The 16,632-nt window shown below is 43.0% G+C and overlaps 1 protein-coding gene across 1 annotated transcript in view; it reads left to right on the forward strand.

Moving 5' to 3' along the window:
- The window catches only part of TSPAN8 (tetraspanin 8), a 97,576-nt gene that overhangs the window by 69,402 nt on the left and 11,542 nt on the right, over positions 1–16,632 (forward strand). The window contains exon 4 of the mRNA XM_014963270.1: positions 12,653–12,839. Within this exon, the coding sequence (XP_014818756.1) occupies positions 12,780–12,839 (60 nt within the window). The 5' untranslated portion in view covers positions 12,653–12,779. The remainder of the gene's footprint in view (positions 1–12,652; positions 12,840–16,632) is intronic.

The raw sequence follows: 16,632 nt of genomic DNA on the forward strand, positions 1-16,632 counted from the left end.
CTATTCTGAACTCTAATGTAATACAGCCCATAGAAACCCACTCATTCTTTTTTGCTCCAGGCTCAATGCATTTCTTTGATCTATAACATATCTTTTCAGAAAGGTATTCAGATTTAATTTAAATGCTTGAAGTGAAGTAGAATCCACCACATTTAACAGCAACATCTATTGAAACTGCGATGCAGATGGGGTTTGAGAGAGCAGCTTTTGACCTCTGTGATTTTTTTTTCCTTTTTTGCCATCGTTGACAGGTTTTATGAGGAAATAAATCAGATGGATCATTGTGGAAGATATTAAACTTCCTACATCTATTCTGATCTGATGAATTCCTTTTCAATAGTCTCAGGAGGAGTTAATGGCCTGTGGTATGTTCTTTCTGCTATTGAGCCCAATTTTGAACTCCTTTGAATGAAAGTTATTCCCATTTACACCAGGTAAGAATCTGATCCTTTATGCATATGATTAACAGACTTCATGGGATGAGTAAACATTTTTTAAGTAATCCAACAGGCTGGAAAATAGCTATATATCTTACCTCTGGGTAAAGCCAGCAGACTTTGCTTTATGGTATGCTGTGTGCAGCGCACAACATTTAACTTCTTACATAGATAGAAAGCTCTTAGGGTAATATCTATTTCCTTTAATATTAGCTTCCTAAATCTGGTGCATAATCTGAGCTAATCTTTTAAATTCTCTCTACAGTTGGAAAAGAGAGATAAATACTTGCCAACAATAAGCAATCTCACCTGTTTTATATACTTGGGATGGATCTCCTTCAGGTTGGAAAAGTAACTTAAATTACAGACTTACCTTTTAAGTGACTGCAATTAAGTGAAAGGAATCCTATTTATAAATTCTGGAAAAGAAATAACTTCATGACAGGGAATTATAGGTGGCTATCATAGAATAAATTTGGAGTAGTGCAGTGGTTAGAATAAATAAACCAAAATAGCAGCACTCAGATGCAGAGATCTGATTTCTGTGTGATGGGTAAAGAGGACAGGAGACGAAGCCATTCAGGTCTGGGAATAAATTTAACATCTCATAAAGAACTAAAAGCCTTAAAAAACAAGTGTGGAGCTGAACCCAAGCACAGCTAAATAGTGATTAGATTCATGCAATGTTTCTGTTTGGTTGTAGTATTTCATTGGTACCCTTTCCAGAGACCTCAGGCACCCTGGAGCGCGGTCCTGTGCAGCCAGCAGTGTGCATCCTGGGGGATGCTCCCACTGTGTATGGCATCTTTTGACAACAAGTTTATTGTTTGCAGCACTGTGGTTATGCCTTATTTTTAGTACCCAAAGACTCTTTCGAGAGCAACATGCAATGGTGCCAGACTTTCAACTAAATCTCAGACTAATCAAAATCCTTGCCCAAATGACCTTTTTTATGTATAGTCAGCACACTGTTAAGCATGCCTTTTATAAGGATAGTTTGAATATATTTAATCTGTACTACAGTGCTATGAAAAGAAAGACGATGTGTCCAAACTCTGCTCTTAGCTACAGCAGTCAGCACAACCATCTGGAGGTCGAGTATTTTTAGAGGTCTGACTTGGATTAGAGTATGACCCCCATGCGCATGAATCATCACAAGGATTAATGAAGTGTATAAAGTGTGTGTGCTTGTTAATCTCATCTACGGACATGACAAAGGAAGAAATTCTCCACTTTGAGATAGTAAATGGTTTAGCAAAGAGAAGACACAAAGCCTAACTTCATGCTGATGGAGAGCTTACAGCTTAATGGAAAAGTGTCTTTTATAATCTAAAATTAAGAACTAGGGCGATTATGCTCAAAGGAGGCATGACATGAAAATGATCCTGTTTCACTTTTAGCCATGAAGTTTTCACTCTTCTTCCTTTCAGCATTTCCACCTCTGTTTTAAATGTTATCTATTGTATAGAGTCTATTTTAAATTAAAACTAGATTTTTATCATTTGCATTGATTTTAGTTCACCCTTCCTGTAAGCTCCGCTGGCTCATGCCATGGATAGAAGCACAGTTGCTCAAGATTTGGCTTTGGCTTGGCCAAATGCTTTCACAGGGGCAAGTATTTCTCATAGCAACTCTGATAACATAAAATAGGAAGTTTACTAAATTTTAGCTTGAGGTGTTGCATTGGTTCTTTAACTGTAGGGTTAACAGAAGCCTCTTCCATTCCAGCTATCCACTCGGAGGCAGAGTAGCTCCATAAAGATTGTCTTCCCTAGCCCTGCAAAGGAGGTTTTTAAAGTTTCAGAGTTGGCTCTAAGATAAACTGTGTGCAGAGCTTTGAAATCCTTCGTGGATGGTGGCAATCAGAGGCTTGTCTTCAGAAGTTCATCCCTTCTTGTGTCGTACACAGAATGAGTCAAGGGGGTCAGAGGGCAAGGAAGCACATCGTGGCCTCCCAAATGCTGAGTTGGTCTTTGTTCTTAGCAGAACTTCTGTAGATACAAAAGCCCTGGGTTTGTTCCAGTGTGTGTCTTCTTTCTTTCTGTGTCAGTAAAGGAGGGTTTTTGGACACTTCTTGCAGCATTGAAGAGAATCATCTTTATGCAACAGCCAAGAGTATCCTTGCTCCATGTACTTGTCTGTTCAGAGGGAGGTAATCCCAGAAAACTTGTGAAAGCTGAAAAAAGGGGAACTATTTTTACGGTAGTGGTTAACATTTGGAGCTTAGCGCTGGATGGTACTGAGATTCCTCTGAAAGCAGTTCAGCACTCTCAGCTCTGATTACAGCCTTGGGAGGCTGACAGTCCCTCAGCATGGGCTTCTTAGTTTTTCTGAGGACCGGGTTCTTTACGGCATCTTTCTTCAATGGCTTCAGTAGGAAATTAGTTTTTAGTACAAATGTGAATTGCATATGTGCAAGTTATAAATCTGGATCATTGCCAGTAGGTAAAGCCGCTAACTCTGCTATTTGGTAGTTACTATAAAGTTTTCAGTAATACTCTTCAGTTCTCTTCCTGTCCTTTCAGCTACAGAAAAAACTTTTGGAAAGAAAAGAGCCTTTTTATGTATAGAAGGGATAAATGAATAGCACTTGTGGGACAAAGATGAGTGGGAATGAAAATGCACGTTTTTTCAGCAAATGTTTATAGTCTGCAAAGGATAGAATTTTCATATTCAAGCTTTTTAAAAAACAGCACTCAGGGGCAGAAATGAAAGGTTTGTGTGCGAGGGGATTAAACTGAAAAAGCAATACAACTGTCTGACTCAGAAAAGACCCCAGTGTCCACAGAGCGCTGCAGAGCAGCAAAGTTTAATGTCAGTGGGATTGTGAAGGTCAGTGACCAGATGAGGATTGATGGAAACTCCTCTCTGGACTGTGAAAAGACTATACACATGTGGTAGAGTAGTCCCCAAGGATCTCTGAGTTTCAGGGGCTTGTGAAGCCTGTAGTTCGCTTGCTGTGTAGTTATTTTGATAGTATCAGTTTGTCTACAGCAACCATAGAAAAATAAAGAAGCTCCCATTCAACTTTCAGAGCACGCATGTTTTACCCCGAATGAGACTTAAGGAATTAATAATGTTGAAAGCCAGAGCTTGCTTACTTATATTTGTTTCTTAATTTTTGTATGTGTTTACTTACTTTGCCAAACAGAAGTATGCCTCAGTGAAAGTGGGGATTGAGTGTCATATTATTCTGAAATTGAAGAAATACCCTTGTCAAAATAAATATCAAATCTGCATTTTTTGAGAAAAATTTCATGACAGATGTTATGTACTTCCCGTGTACTAATTCTAAACATAACTGGTGACCACATTGCTGCCTGTCTGCCTGCCCATATTATGTAGAGTTATGTAGCCATTAAGAAAGTATCTTTATAGGGAATAATATAATTATAGTTACATAACTGATGTCTATCAAACAACAACAGAATAACCTAGTTCCCATTTTCTAAGTACCTGATTTTTGCAAAAATAACTATATACCTGTCTGGGTGTCATATCATTTGGGACATTTCCCACCCACGGCTGGAGGGCAGCAGGGAAGATTCAGAGAGAAAGTGTCACATTTTTCTGGCAGGTTCATTCTTTTTCCCTTGGAAAAAATTAGGGCAGGGAGGAAGGTTAGATATATCATTTCTAATCTCTACTGATGGTGACTTGCCTTATAAGCTTCTTCTGATTTACATGAGCATAAACAAAATCAGAATCAAGTTCCCGGTGTTTAAACCTGAATATGAAATATGCGTGTGCTTTTCCAGGAGAAAGACTCCCAGATGAGCTCCCTCTTGCCTGACAAAGAAGATGATATTCTAAAGAAGCACCTAAAGCCCTTTGCTTTGTCATTAACAAAAGCTGTTCTCTATATTTTTAAGGCATCTTTCTTCATAGCAATCTGTACTTTGCGGCACAGACAGTTTCAAGATATGCTGAAAATGCCAAGGGTCAAAAATACCACCTTCTATGTTAGTAACAGCTCCCATAAATTAAGCCCTGCCTACATAGTACAAAACTACAGGGATCATATTCAGCAAGCATTTTTTAAATGAAGTTAAGCTTAATATTATACTTACAGGCTAGATAGTGAAACCCTTACTGACACTGATTATCATGTTAATCCATGATGAATTCATTTTGAAACCAACAAAATATTTTAAACTTGGAGACATGTAGTTTAAATGAATCCTGACCAGGCGCTGGGAAATAGGAAATCCCTGACATAAGCCCTGACATAAAAGAACAGCTTAAGTTCATGAAGTACAAAAATGAGCAAAAAGGATGTAAAACAGCCAAGAAGGCTAGCAGTAAATGAAAAGGTCTGGGGAGGCAGGGAAGGTGAAAAGAGACGTACGTGGATTAGGTATGTGAGTTTATTTGTACTTAAGGGCTTCTTTTGGTTTAATATGAGCCAAATATCAAATACGTATTTCAGAGAGTTTTCAGATGAAAGGCTTAGAAGAAAACTGGTGGTGCATGGGAAGAGGAGGCTGCATCCTTTGGGAGGGAGAGTGGATCACAGGCAGACCTGCTGCTCGAGGCTTGTTTTCTGGTGGAAGAGTTGTTGCTTTAGGGGAAGTGAGAGTGTTCGAGACACTAGACCTTGCTAAAGCAGGAACATATGAGTGATGTTGGCACCAGGCCATGTAGTGCCTGGACAGGAGTTCAGCACAGAGCTGGCTGGGGATTTTCTGATGAAACTCTTTTGTCAGAACAGGATCCTTTTGTGGAGACATATCCCCATTTAAACTCCCTCCCTGGGGCCTAGTTTTCTAGTGCTAACGAGAAAAGTGTGGTCAGGAGGAGGACATGAAGCACCTCTCACCAACAGCCCCACAGCCAACATGCTCACCTTGGCCACAGGAGTCCTCCTCCGAGATCCTGCTCTGGGACAAGGGGTACTATAGACCCCCGCTACCTTTCTCCAGGCCTCATGAAGAGGGAAGAGCACCGGGTAAATCCAGCTATACATTTCCCACTCCAGAGCTGGGACTGGCATGGGACATGACAGGATTTGCCTGCTCCTAGACACGACTGGGACACCTAGGTTTGTTTTGATGGTCAGACCACTGCCTCTTCCAAGCTGGGGTGCTTACCAACTCATGTGTTGGGCTGTATCGTTTATATAGATTTTACATTTTTATTGGCTGGAGTGCAGAGGGACATACTCATCATGGAAGAAGGGTTTACATTGTTAATGGCTACAAAAAAAAGCCCTAATAGGCAAGAAATCAATTCCCAGTTTGACACTAACAGGAGCCCAGTTCGCCCATAGGAAACGAAGGGGCTCCAGATCCTGCTCTGAGACACAGTAGGAGGGAGGAAAGAAAGGAGAAAAATCAGTAGCAGTCACTGAGGGACCACACTGGGCTGCTTTCTGGGTGGTTTCTGGCTCGCTCTGTGGCAGAACTGGGGTGGTTCTGGGGTCAGTGCACAGGAGAGCTGCAACAAATCAGTGCCTCTGAGAGACTGGGCTTGCTGCTTTGGGCTGCACACTGTGCTAAGGAACCTGCCCAGCCTTGAGCTGGGTCAGGGCAAAGCCATCTCATGGCAAAAACTGTATAGATGTGCCCACACTGCTAAATACTGAGGCCAGAGCCTCATTTCCTTTTTATTTTTGCAATTATTTTTTTTGCATCACTCTAACAAAGTAAAGGAGTCCTAAAAGGGAAAGGAGCATGTTCTACCTTTAGAGCAGAAAGGGTCTGCTGTGAAACAGAGATGCTGCCCCACTAGGGAGGTTCTTGGGTGGGATCCATCCTGTATGACCTCAGTTTCCTGGGCTCACTTTTTGGTCAGTGGAAAGAAACAGGCAGTTTAAGGGCACAGTTCACCCGTCCTGTTCTCATGCCTATTTTAGGATAAGCTAAATCACTCCCTAGCAGTCCCCATTCCTCTGCAAAAGCTGTTAAGGCACCCTAGAGAGCTGGCTCAGCCAGCTGTAGTGGTTGTAGTGGGCTGGGGTGTCCTGGGTGCAGTCGGTGAGCGGTGGTACCGTAATTTCACTGAATTTCACTGAATTTCTAGAGTTGGAAGGGACCATAGAGATCATCTAGTCCAACTCCCCTGCTGAAGCAGGATTGCCTAGAGCTAGAGCATGTTACTCAGGACTGCATCCAGGCGGGTTTTGAAAATCTCCAAAGAAGGGGACTCCACAACCTCCCTGGGCAGCCTGTTCCAGGGTTCCGTCACCCTCACCGTGAAGAAGTTTCTCCTCGTATTTGAGTGGAACCTCTTATGTTCCAACTTGTGCCCGTTGCCCCTCGTCCTCTCGGTGGGAACCACTGAAAAGAGTCTGGCTCCCTCCTCCTTCAACCCTCCCTTGAGATACTTGTAGGCGTTGATAAGGTCTCCCCTCAGCCTTCTCTTCTCCAGACTAAAGAGTCCCAGCTCTCTCAGTCTCTCCTCATAAGGGAGATGCTCCAATCCTTGAATCATCTTTGTAGCCCTACGCTGGACTCTTTCTAGTAGTTCCCTGTCCCTCTTGAACTGGGGAGCCCAGAACTGGACACAGTACTCCAGTTGTGGCCTCACCAGTGCAGAGTAGAGGGGGAGAATGACTTCCCTTGACCTGCTGGCTACACTCTTCCCTATACAACCCAAGATACCATTGGCCTTCCTGGCCGCAAGAGCACACTGTTTACTCATTGCCATTTTACTGTCCACCAGGACCCCTAGATCTTTCTCTTCAGTAGTTGCCTCTAGCGGGTCCACCCCTAACCTGTATTGGTGCCTGACATTCTTCTTCCCCAGGTGCAGGACCCTACACTTTTCCCTGTTGAACCTCATGAGGTTCTTCTTTGCCCAGCCCTCCAGCCTGTCCAAGTCTCGCTGGATGGCAGCACAGCCCTCCGGGGTGTCAGCCACTCCTCCCAGTTTGGTATCATCAGCAAACTTGCTGAGGATACACTCTGTCCCCTCGTCCAGGTCACTGATGAATATATTAAACAGCACGGGTCCAAGTATTGACCCCTGGGGGACTCCACTGGTTACAGGCTTCCAACTTGAACCTGCTCCATTAATAATTACCCTTTGGGTCCTGTCACACAGCCAGTTCTCAATCCACCTCACTGTCCCCTCATCCAGCCCATACTGCCTCAGTTTCCCAATGAGGATGTTATGGGAGACAGTGTCAAAAGCCTTGCTGAAGTCAAGGTAGATGACATCTGCTGCCCTCCCCTCATCCAACCAACCGGTTATGGCATCATAGAAGGCTATCAGATTGGTCATACATGATTTACCCTTGGTAAACCCGTGTTGCCCACTTCCAATAACCCCCCACTCTTCAACTTGTTTGGAGATGACATCTAGTATGAGTCTCTCCATCACCTTCCCAGGGACAGAGGTGAGACTAACTGGTCTGTAGTTCCCAGGGTCCTCCTTCTTGCCCTTTTTGAAGACTGGAGTGATGTTGGCCTTCCTCCAGTCCTCAGGCACCTCTCCTGTTCTCCACGACTTCTCAAAGATGATCGAGAGTGGTCCAGCGATAACGTCTGCCAGCTCCCTCAGCACTCGTGGGTGCAACCCATCAGGCCCCATGGACTTATGAATGTCCAGTTTGGCCAAGTGGTCCCGAACCTGGCCCTCCTCTACTAGAGGAAAAATTTCCTCTCTCCATACCATCCCCCTTGCCTCTAAGGCCACAGATTCATGAGGGGCAGTCCTAACAGTGAAGACTGAAGAAAAGAAGGCATTCAGCAACTATCCTCTATCTGTGTTACCGTTGGTGCTTTCCTGTTGCCTTGGCTGTTCCGTTAACCTGTCTTTGTCCCAGCCCATGGGTTTTGCCTTTTTCTTCCAATTGTCTCCCCACGTCTGTGTTGGGGGGCGGGAGGGCGGCTGCGTGGTCCTTGGTCGCCATCTGAGGCTAAACCACGGCAGAGAGTCATGTGATTAAATACAATACTTCTGTATTCCTTCTTCTACTTCAGTCGTAAGAGCTTTCTGGTATATTTTTGTCTTGCTTTCTAGTCATGCTCTTCATCTCAAGGCCTAGGTGAGAAGACATTTCAAAATGAGGGCCAAGAATCTTGTCATTGTTTGGCCCTGGGAGCTGAGTATAAACTGGGCAGCCGTGTCAGTGCCACATACATTGCAACGCAAAATAAATTTCCATAAATAAGACCTCTTAGGACACTGTAGCATTTTCTAAGAGTCAGAAATGGGAGTATACTTCAGCATTACAACTGAAATACTACTGGCTATTATGGTATTACAGTAAGGTCCATTTGCTAAGGTTGAACCCAAGCCATGAGGTGTAGTGGACTGACTGCAATCTCCCTCAGACCCAGACCTGCAAATACCTTCAAGGACAAAACTAGATGCTCCCATTTCCCACTGGCTTGAAGGTGTTTGGACTGCAAACATGTCTTCTTTAGACAGCGTTCCTCTGTAAGATGAGTGCCAAAATGCTCTTGAGGCTGATGGCATCGCGGGTGAGCAACTTACTGTGGGAGCATGAAAAAGCTGTTGTACTTTGCAGTACTGTTTAGGCAGGAGTTTAATCGGGAAACTCAGAAACTTGTATTGAGTAGAGACCTCAAGGCAAGCACTGAGGTTGCAAGAGGTGAAGTGTCCCTTTGGCTGAAGGATGAATGCTGTGACAGCCTGAGATCTATCTCTGCACAGTTTATACAGGCTGTGCCTATAAATTCATTAGATCCAGTGATCTGCTGATCTCTGGGAGGTTGCAAGCACCACACTGAATACAGATCTTACCCAACTTCTCTGCTGTGTGTTTATCACTGCACTGAGCAGAAATTCCAATGGCACACAAACTTCTATTATTTGCTGTCCGCATCCCTCTGTTCAAAGGGCCCATTGCTACCCACGACAAACCAGTTTTTCAAGTCCAAAGTGGAACTTGTGACTGGGTATGCAGTGAATCATCTGATAGGAGGCCTTGGCCACCATCTGACCATGGGGAGCCACCTCACAAGGGGAAACAGAGGTTGTAAGAAAAGAGGAAAAACACTTAAAGTGAGGAAATGCTCAGAGGAAAAGGAAGATAAAAGTGTTATAAAGCCAACTGCAGCTGCTTGGGAACTGTCAAAGGGGAAATGCTTTACTCCAGGTTCATTACAGGTGGAGTGGCATTTTTTTCCTGCCAAAATACGCCTCTCCCTCTCCGGTTCCTTGTGTGACACAGCGGGCAAAGTCATTGTGTCGTCACAGGTCCCCCATTGCTGTGGGGAGCTGTGTGTGCTGCGTCAGAGGCTCCCACCCTGCGCTGCACCCAGGCTGCGCGCTCATAAACCTCCTCATCTCTAAGGAGGAGCTGTAAGTGAATGGGGTTTTACAACTTCTTTACTGGCTAAACTGCTTTTGAGCCGTCTGTGGCACAGGCTGTGTTATTGGTTGGGGCACAGCTGACCGTCTGAACAGTTACTGGAGGGGTGATGGGGGCGATTTCACATGCAGCCAAAGAGCAGTGAAATTCCTCATGCCATTGCTGTCATCCATAAGCCTCTGCAATTATCTGTATGACCTTCATACTTGTAGGTACAACTGCAAACGTAATCTGTGCCATAATTGTGGCTTTCCTCTTCTCCAAGACGCATAAAAAAGCACTCTGTAGCCAGGAAATAAGAATTTGTCAACTCTCATAGAAGATTTGACCTGAAAATCTGTCACTTAATGGAAACTGCTTTTTTGCTCTTAATCTTAAATGACATATTTTTACTTTGGATACCATTAAATATAGATATAAAACATGTAGGAATTACAAATTTGCATGTGGAGTTTGTATTCAGGAGCCATATTTAACATGTTGGAAACTCTCTAGCAAATGCATGTAACTTTGACATTATTTTCTATTTGGCATCTTAGAAAAGGAGACTCTATCAGGTTCTAGGAAAGTCTACTTTTGCTTTTTCCAAAGAGATCAGTAAACATGAGAAATGGAAGTTGATTTTTCAAGGTTTAGGAAGAACTGGGATCTTAACAGAACTTGCATGTGGTTAATGTTTAATAGGCATATCTGAAAAAAAAAAAAGGTAAAAAAGAATCCCAGAAGTTCTGGCAAATTTCTTCAACATCCACAGCCACAAGTATGAAATTGTAATGAAAACAGGCTTCAGATCTAAATCATATCTATCTTCAGCTGTTTAAATTTCCTAGACTGAACTAGAAACTCAGCTGTGTTGGTCTTGCATCTCCCGAGGCTGGAGGCTGGGGAAGGGTCCAGAGATGCTGTGGAGCTCTCCATCCCCAACAGGCCTGGGGTCCTCCAACAGCCCAGGACAGTCCACCAGTCCAGGAGTCATTCCAGGGCATTGCTGGCGCAGACCCCCACCTGCCCAAAATCCAAGAGTGCTGTGAAGGAATGCAACGAGGCGAAGAGGGAGCCTTGAGTGTGCAAAGTCCTTGCACACCGGCCTTTTAGGAAGGGCCAGCGTGTGAATGCTCTCACACAGTTTCTGTGTTATCTCTGCCCCAGCACAGTTTCCCTCAGACATCTCTGGCTGAGCGTCCCACAGACAGCAGTGCTACGGCTCAAGCCTTCTTTAATAAGTATCTACTGCCCGTGAAGTTATATAGCTGTGTAGTTTTTGGTACAGAATGCTGTTTCTGAACTCCGCTTAGTTTACTGCAATTGCATGGTCTGATTGCAGACTTATCTCTCTAATTCTGTGTCATCTGTGATTCTCTTATTACCCTTCATGGCCCTTTTCATAGAATTTTATATGGCCCTTTAAACTTTTTTCATGATTCATCTGTGGCTATGGCATCCCTCCATAAAGACACCCACATTTCTCAACTTACTTATTTGTTGAGTGCTTTAGATCTAAACCATACCACGCAGTTGTTTCTCTCAATCCTTACAAAATCTGTATTTCATGAGCGCAATTATTTTTAGGAACATTCTCAGATTCAGGGTAGATATTGCGAAATAAGCTAGTCAGACCGCCGATCTCCTAGAGTTAGAAAACAGAGTATTGCTCCAGAAAGGAGCCCAGAAAGTCAAAGGCAGGTATAGGGCCACTCATAAAAATGGGAATGGTTGTCTCTACTTAAATATTTAAATACAGTTAGTGAAAGTTAATGGAGAGATTACAACATCACATCTTCATTAAAAGCTAGTTTAGAGACCACCAAGAGAAAGTTCGCTTCAACATGGAGTAGATTTTTTTTTGTGTGGATCCTATAAAAGTCAGGCTCCAGGTTACACCTTTTTGTCACCATCTACAGGTGTGTTATATACTAACACTTCCCATCTGTTCAAAAGCAGACAGCCAAATTGAAGAATGCGAACTGACAGTGACATCTGAAAAATGGGCTTGGGATAAGGAGGCTTCATAAATCAGTTCAGTCTGGCACATCCTTAATCTCTCTTATTTAAATCCTTTGCACTCACCTGCAAAACAAAGCTTCTCTTTTTATGATCAACCTGGGGCAACCTGTGTCTGACCCTCATCCCTCCAAGGAGTGGTATACGGGGCTTCTCCAGAAAATGGGCTGATAGAAAAAACAGAGGAATTATACCTTTATTTTCCCCTCAGGATTCCTAGTTTGTGGAGCACAATAGAAAACAAACAAGACATAAAAGAAAACTAATGAAACAGGTTTATTGCCTTGTCTTCCGGGCTGAATCTGGCTCCTGTTGCGGAGAGGTATCTGGAGTCTGACGCCAGAACCGTGATGGCTGTGCTGGGGCTCACAATTCTTATGGAAACTGCACAGCAGGACCATTTGTGCAGCACAGTGCTCGGGTTCCCGGGGTCGAGATTTGGTAAGGGAAGAGGAAAAGGATCTGAAGCAGGCACCAAGGGGTAGAAAATGGTGGCAGATTCCTTACCCCTCCTCTGCTGGGATAACACAGACCCATCCCTTAATTCCAGTCGAACGTTTGCAGTGGGAGGGTGAGCATGACTGAGCGAATGTGGACAATTTGGGCAATGAAGGAGTAAACCCTGTAACTTAAAAGCACTAAGAAATTCAATCCTTTCTGTCTTTTAAAGCAGGCCTGTAAAATATTTTTATTCTCACTTCTCTTTCTCTTGAAACTATGGCTTTTGCTGCACTATCTATTTACTTTCGAGGTGTAGGACAAGACTAATAGGACTGTAAAACAGTACAAATCACAAAGGTGCAATATGAGTCTGGAGACTCAATGATAACACCCGGTAGTGTGCTTCCCCAATGCTTTGGTTAATATTTACCTATGGTATAGGAACTATTTAAATAACTCTTTATGCCTTGGCCACAATTTTTGCTTTTAGGAACAGAGCGGTGTATTTGACATGGTCTGAGAGTTTTTCTGAAGACAGAGGAACAACTGTTCTGTCAAGGTCAGACTCCTAGGACAGCTTCTTCTGCAGTGCTCGTTTTTGCCTCGGTGTGTTGAAAATGGCGGGTGTAAGCAGGTGCATGAAGTACTCCATGTTCATCTTCAACTTCTTCTTTTGGGTAAGTTGGTGTTTAAATTGTTACTAGTGTTGCATGAAATGTGTTCGACATTATCTGAATGCTGTAGTTGAAGAAACTGTAAAGAAAATAGAGCATAAGTGGAAACAGAGTGTGAATCTAAATCAGGGAGGGGAGAATATGTTTAACTTTTGCCCTTCCCTTTGTCTTTTTCCTTCCAAATTGCTTTCCCTCCGCATTCAAAAGTAGTCCAGCCAGGATTCTGTCTCCCTGCCCCTAGTGTGCCCCTCGTGTCTGGGGACATCACTCATTTCAGTCAGAAGATAACAGACTCTCCACTTACAATGCATTGTTCTCTTGCTTTTATTGTCTGCTGCTTGCACCCAAAGGGCATAAGCCTGAAAATGCAGTTGCAACAGAAGATATGGAAAATTCACTTGTATTTTTAGCCTCCTAATTGATAAATGGTTTGCATATCCTTCTTTGTGGTTCTTTGCTTTACATTCAATGTCATAATTAGTTTCTGATGGTGGACAGTAAATGGTTGTAAAATAGTACAGGCTGGCAGTACTGCCAATATCTGTATCAAGGCAGATATGGCACAGGGCAACAAGCACGTTTCTGGTTGTTGTTTGAGCACTGTTTGGCTATTTATCACATCTGATCTGATGTGCAAGAATGCCAGGTCCTGGAAACTCAGGGAAGGTTTGAGTTAAAGAACTTTTCTCTCATGGTTCAACCTCAATGTCAGCTTTCCCGACAGAGATTTGTCAGGTTCACCAGAGGTTCACTGAAACCAGAAGCGGAACTACTAGCCACATTATGGGCTTCGCCTCAAGGGGGTTTTTTATGAGTGAAAAGGTGATACCATTCAAAAGGGACCACAAACAGTAGCCTTGGAGAATTTGTGGCTTGCCAAAATGAGACGAATTAGCAAAACTCTTTGATTGCTTTGGACCTCACAAAGAAATTCCTAACAGGATAGTGATGGTTTGGGCTGCCTCCCCCTTCTTCTTCCTCCACTTCCATCAAGGCAGATTGAAGATATTTGACATCTGTGTTGGAAGTTTTTCTGCAATGGTGCTTAAAAGAGTCTGTAAGTCTCCAACCTGGAATTCCTGCCCCTCAGGAAGTTTTTCCTGTTCACTTTTATCTGTATTTACTGTAAGATAAAACATAAACAAGCTCCAAACTACTTCTGGAGCGAACATGTGAACACTGCCCATGCCTAAGCCCCCGGTGACAGCAGGGGTTTCCTAGGAGAGAACACAGGATGCATCCTGGGATGGCGGGGTGCGCGTGTGTCTTGAAAACTTGGGAAATAAGCAGGTGTAGAAAAAAATTCCCTAACCTGTCTTTATGCCAAAGGTAGGAAAAATCCATACTCTATACCAAGAGCATTTGCTGTGCATGTGACTGGCAGAGTCAGGACAGAGGACAGGAATGCAGCTACAGTTACTTATTTTAAAGGAAGGGGCTTAACACTGCTGAGATAGGGAAGGATAGACATGGTGCCAACAGGAATATGTGCTGACAGAGTACAGTGAAACTGAACTCTTTGATTCACGTTCCCCTCTCTTAGTTCCTGGAAATCATTAAATTGCTAAAGTACAGGGAACAGTGATGTCTTTACAGCTGTTCTCCCTGGTGCACCAGGCAGTTGGCAAGGGGAAAAGTAAGCTGATAGTGGGAAATGAAGGTGATTTTAACCTTAACTAGACAACAGCAGCAGCTGCATATTTACCTAGCATCCTTTCATTCTAAGCCCTTTGCAATTTCTAAGCCTTGCAATCTCTGGGAGTGCCCTTTTTAGGGGACTCGGGAATGGCCTTTCCAGCCTTCTGCTGCCTTTTTCTAAGCAGCTTTTAGGGCATAGCCCTAAGTGTGTAAGCCCTGGAACAGTCTAAGACAGCTCTGCTAAGTAGCTCTGGCTTTGCTACCCTTTGCCTCATCCTTTTTGTGACATTTGTCCCCAGGGAATCCCCAGCCCTTTGCTGGACTCCAGCATGTCCATAGAGTTTTGCATTCTCTCAGTTTGGTGGAAAAAAGATATGAAGATTTGAAGATCTGTGCTTTGGAGCTGGGTGCCGATGTGGAGCTTGTAATAGTCCTTAAATCAGTTTTGTGCATTAAACCTGAAAGTTCAACTTTTTCCTCTTTCCTTTCATCAGAATTTGCAGGACATCTGCTGCCCTCATTCTGTCAGCTCCTCCATATCATGCAAAAATGTAGAATTCCTTTTTTTTTTCACTAAATGTTGATGTCTGATCCATAGTTTGAAGCTACCTGACTAGTGACGGGACAATCTTTGATCAGTTGTTAATACCAGACTTGCAGTCCCATCTACAACCGAAGTGGCTCCTTCCCCATACCTTACGTCAGGCAAGAAAGTGAACTTCTCGGTCCCCAAAAGTAGCAACACAAACTTAGCAGGTAGTGCTAAGCCACAGACCACATTCTTGTAGGACCTTCTCAACACTGTTGATTTCGTGTATCTCAAAGAAATATTCCAGTCAAATGTTTTTCCAAACAGGAGCAACCTTGTATAAAGCTCCTCCTGATACCCTTAAACTGGTTGCTTAAAATGTGTGTGCCAGTGGAGGGAATCCCCCAGAAGTTCAGTATTCCCATGTCTGAAAAGTACAGAGTCTTGATATACTGCGGATCCGGAGTCACGGCAGGCTCATCTGAGGTAGTAGGCTGTATTTCTTCATACCGAGACTGAAGGGCTTGAGAAGAGACATACCCATTGAATTTGAGGGACAACAGTCCTGTTCCTGGTCAATTTATGAGACCATGATGAGGTCACTGATTCTTGGTCAAAGGTTGAGACAAAACTTCAATAGATATCCAGTTTAGAGAAAGCAGGTGAGGACCTTTTAAAAGGAGCCAGTTTTATTCCCCTGGAAAATACTGGTTCATTAAAAATGAAAGTTGCCTGAAATGAAAGTTTCTTTAGTCAAAACTTTATTTTAAGAAAGCTTAATCAGGATGGAGTATTCCAGCAAACTTGAAATGTTCTGCTTGGACTCTTTGGGAATGGACCATTTTGATTTGTCATTTCAAAACCATTCTGTGTGAGTTCTTGTATACTTTGTATATGATGAAGATACACAGAAACATTAAGATTTTACTGAAGTGGGGCATTTTTAATCAGTCTAAACGAACTCTATTTTAATAATTAAAATATATACACCTTACTAGAAATTTTGATTCACAAATTAGATTTCTCTTTTGAATGTAGGAAATAAATATTACAGCATTCCCATCTGATTGGTGAGTTCCTGTACATTCAGCTACATTTACTTCTACTACTGTGCTGTATTTTATGGGAGGCCCTATATAACAAATAAGGCAGTGGGCCAAATTCTCTTTGGATTTATAGCAATAGCCGCTTCAGTGGAAATTTTCACATTAGTGAGCCCATGTTGTCTGGTGCATGGCCACATGGCTCACATAGTGCTGCTGAACAGGACCCAAATATAGAGTCATACGATACCATCAGTTTCTAGACAGATTCAGTGGGATTCGGAAGATTTCAGTGGGGAGTTCCAGTTAAATTTGATAACACGATGTAGCTGTCATCGATTGAACAACTTTCCTTTTCATGTTTAAAATGTACTTATAGAAGCTTTACTTAGAGCAGGAAAATGTGTGGTACTCATGTTTGACTGCTGGCTCTGTTCCATATTAAATAATCTGCTAAAATCGTTATGGTCTTTGATGCTGAATATTATATGAAACCTTTTGCGGGGAAAGCATTTTTTTTAAGAAAAATTATCTAAAACATATAAAAATAGCTCTTTCAATTCTAAAAGGTTAGGAGTAGTCCCAG

Source organism: Calidris pugnax, unplaced genomic scaffold (genome assembly GCF_001431845.1).
Source record: "Calidris pugnax isolate Ruff unplaced genomic scaffold, ASM143184v1 scaffold44, whole genome shotgun sequence".
NCBI classification, from domain to species: Eukaryota; Metazoa; Chordata; class Aves; order Charadriiformes; family Scolopacidae; genus Calidris; species Calidris pugnax.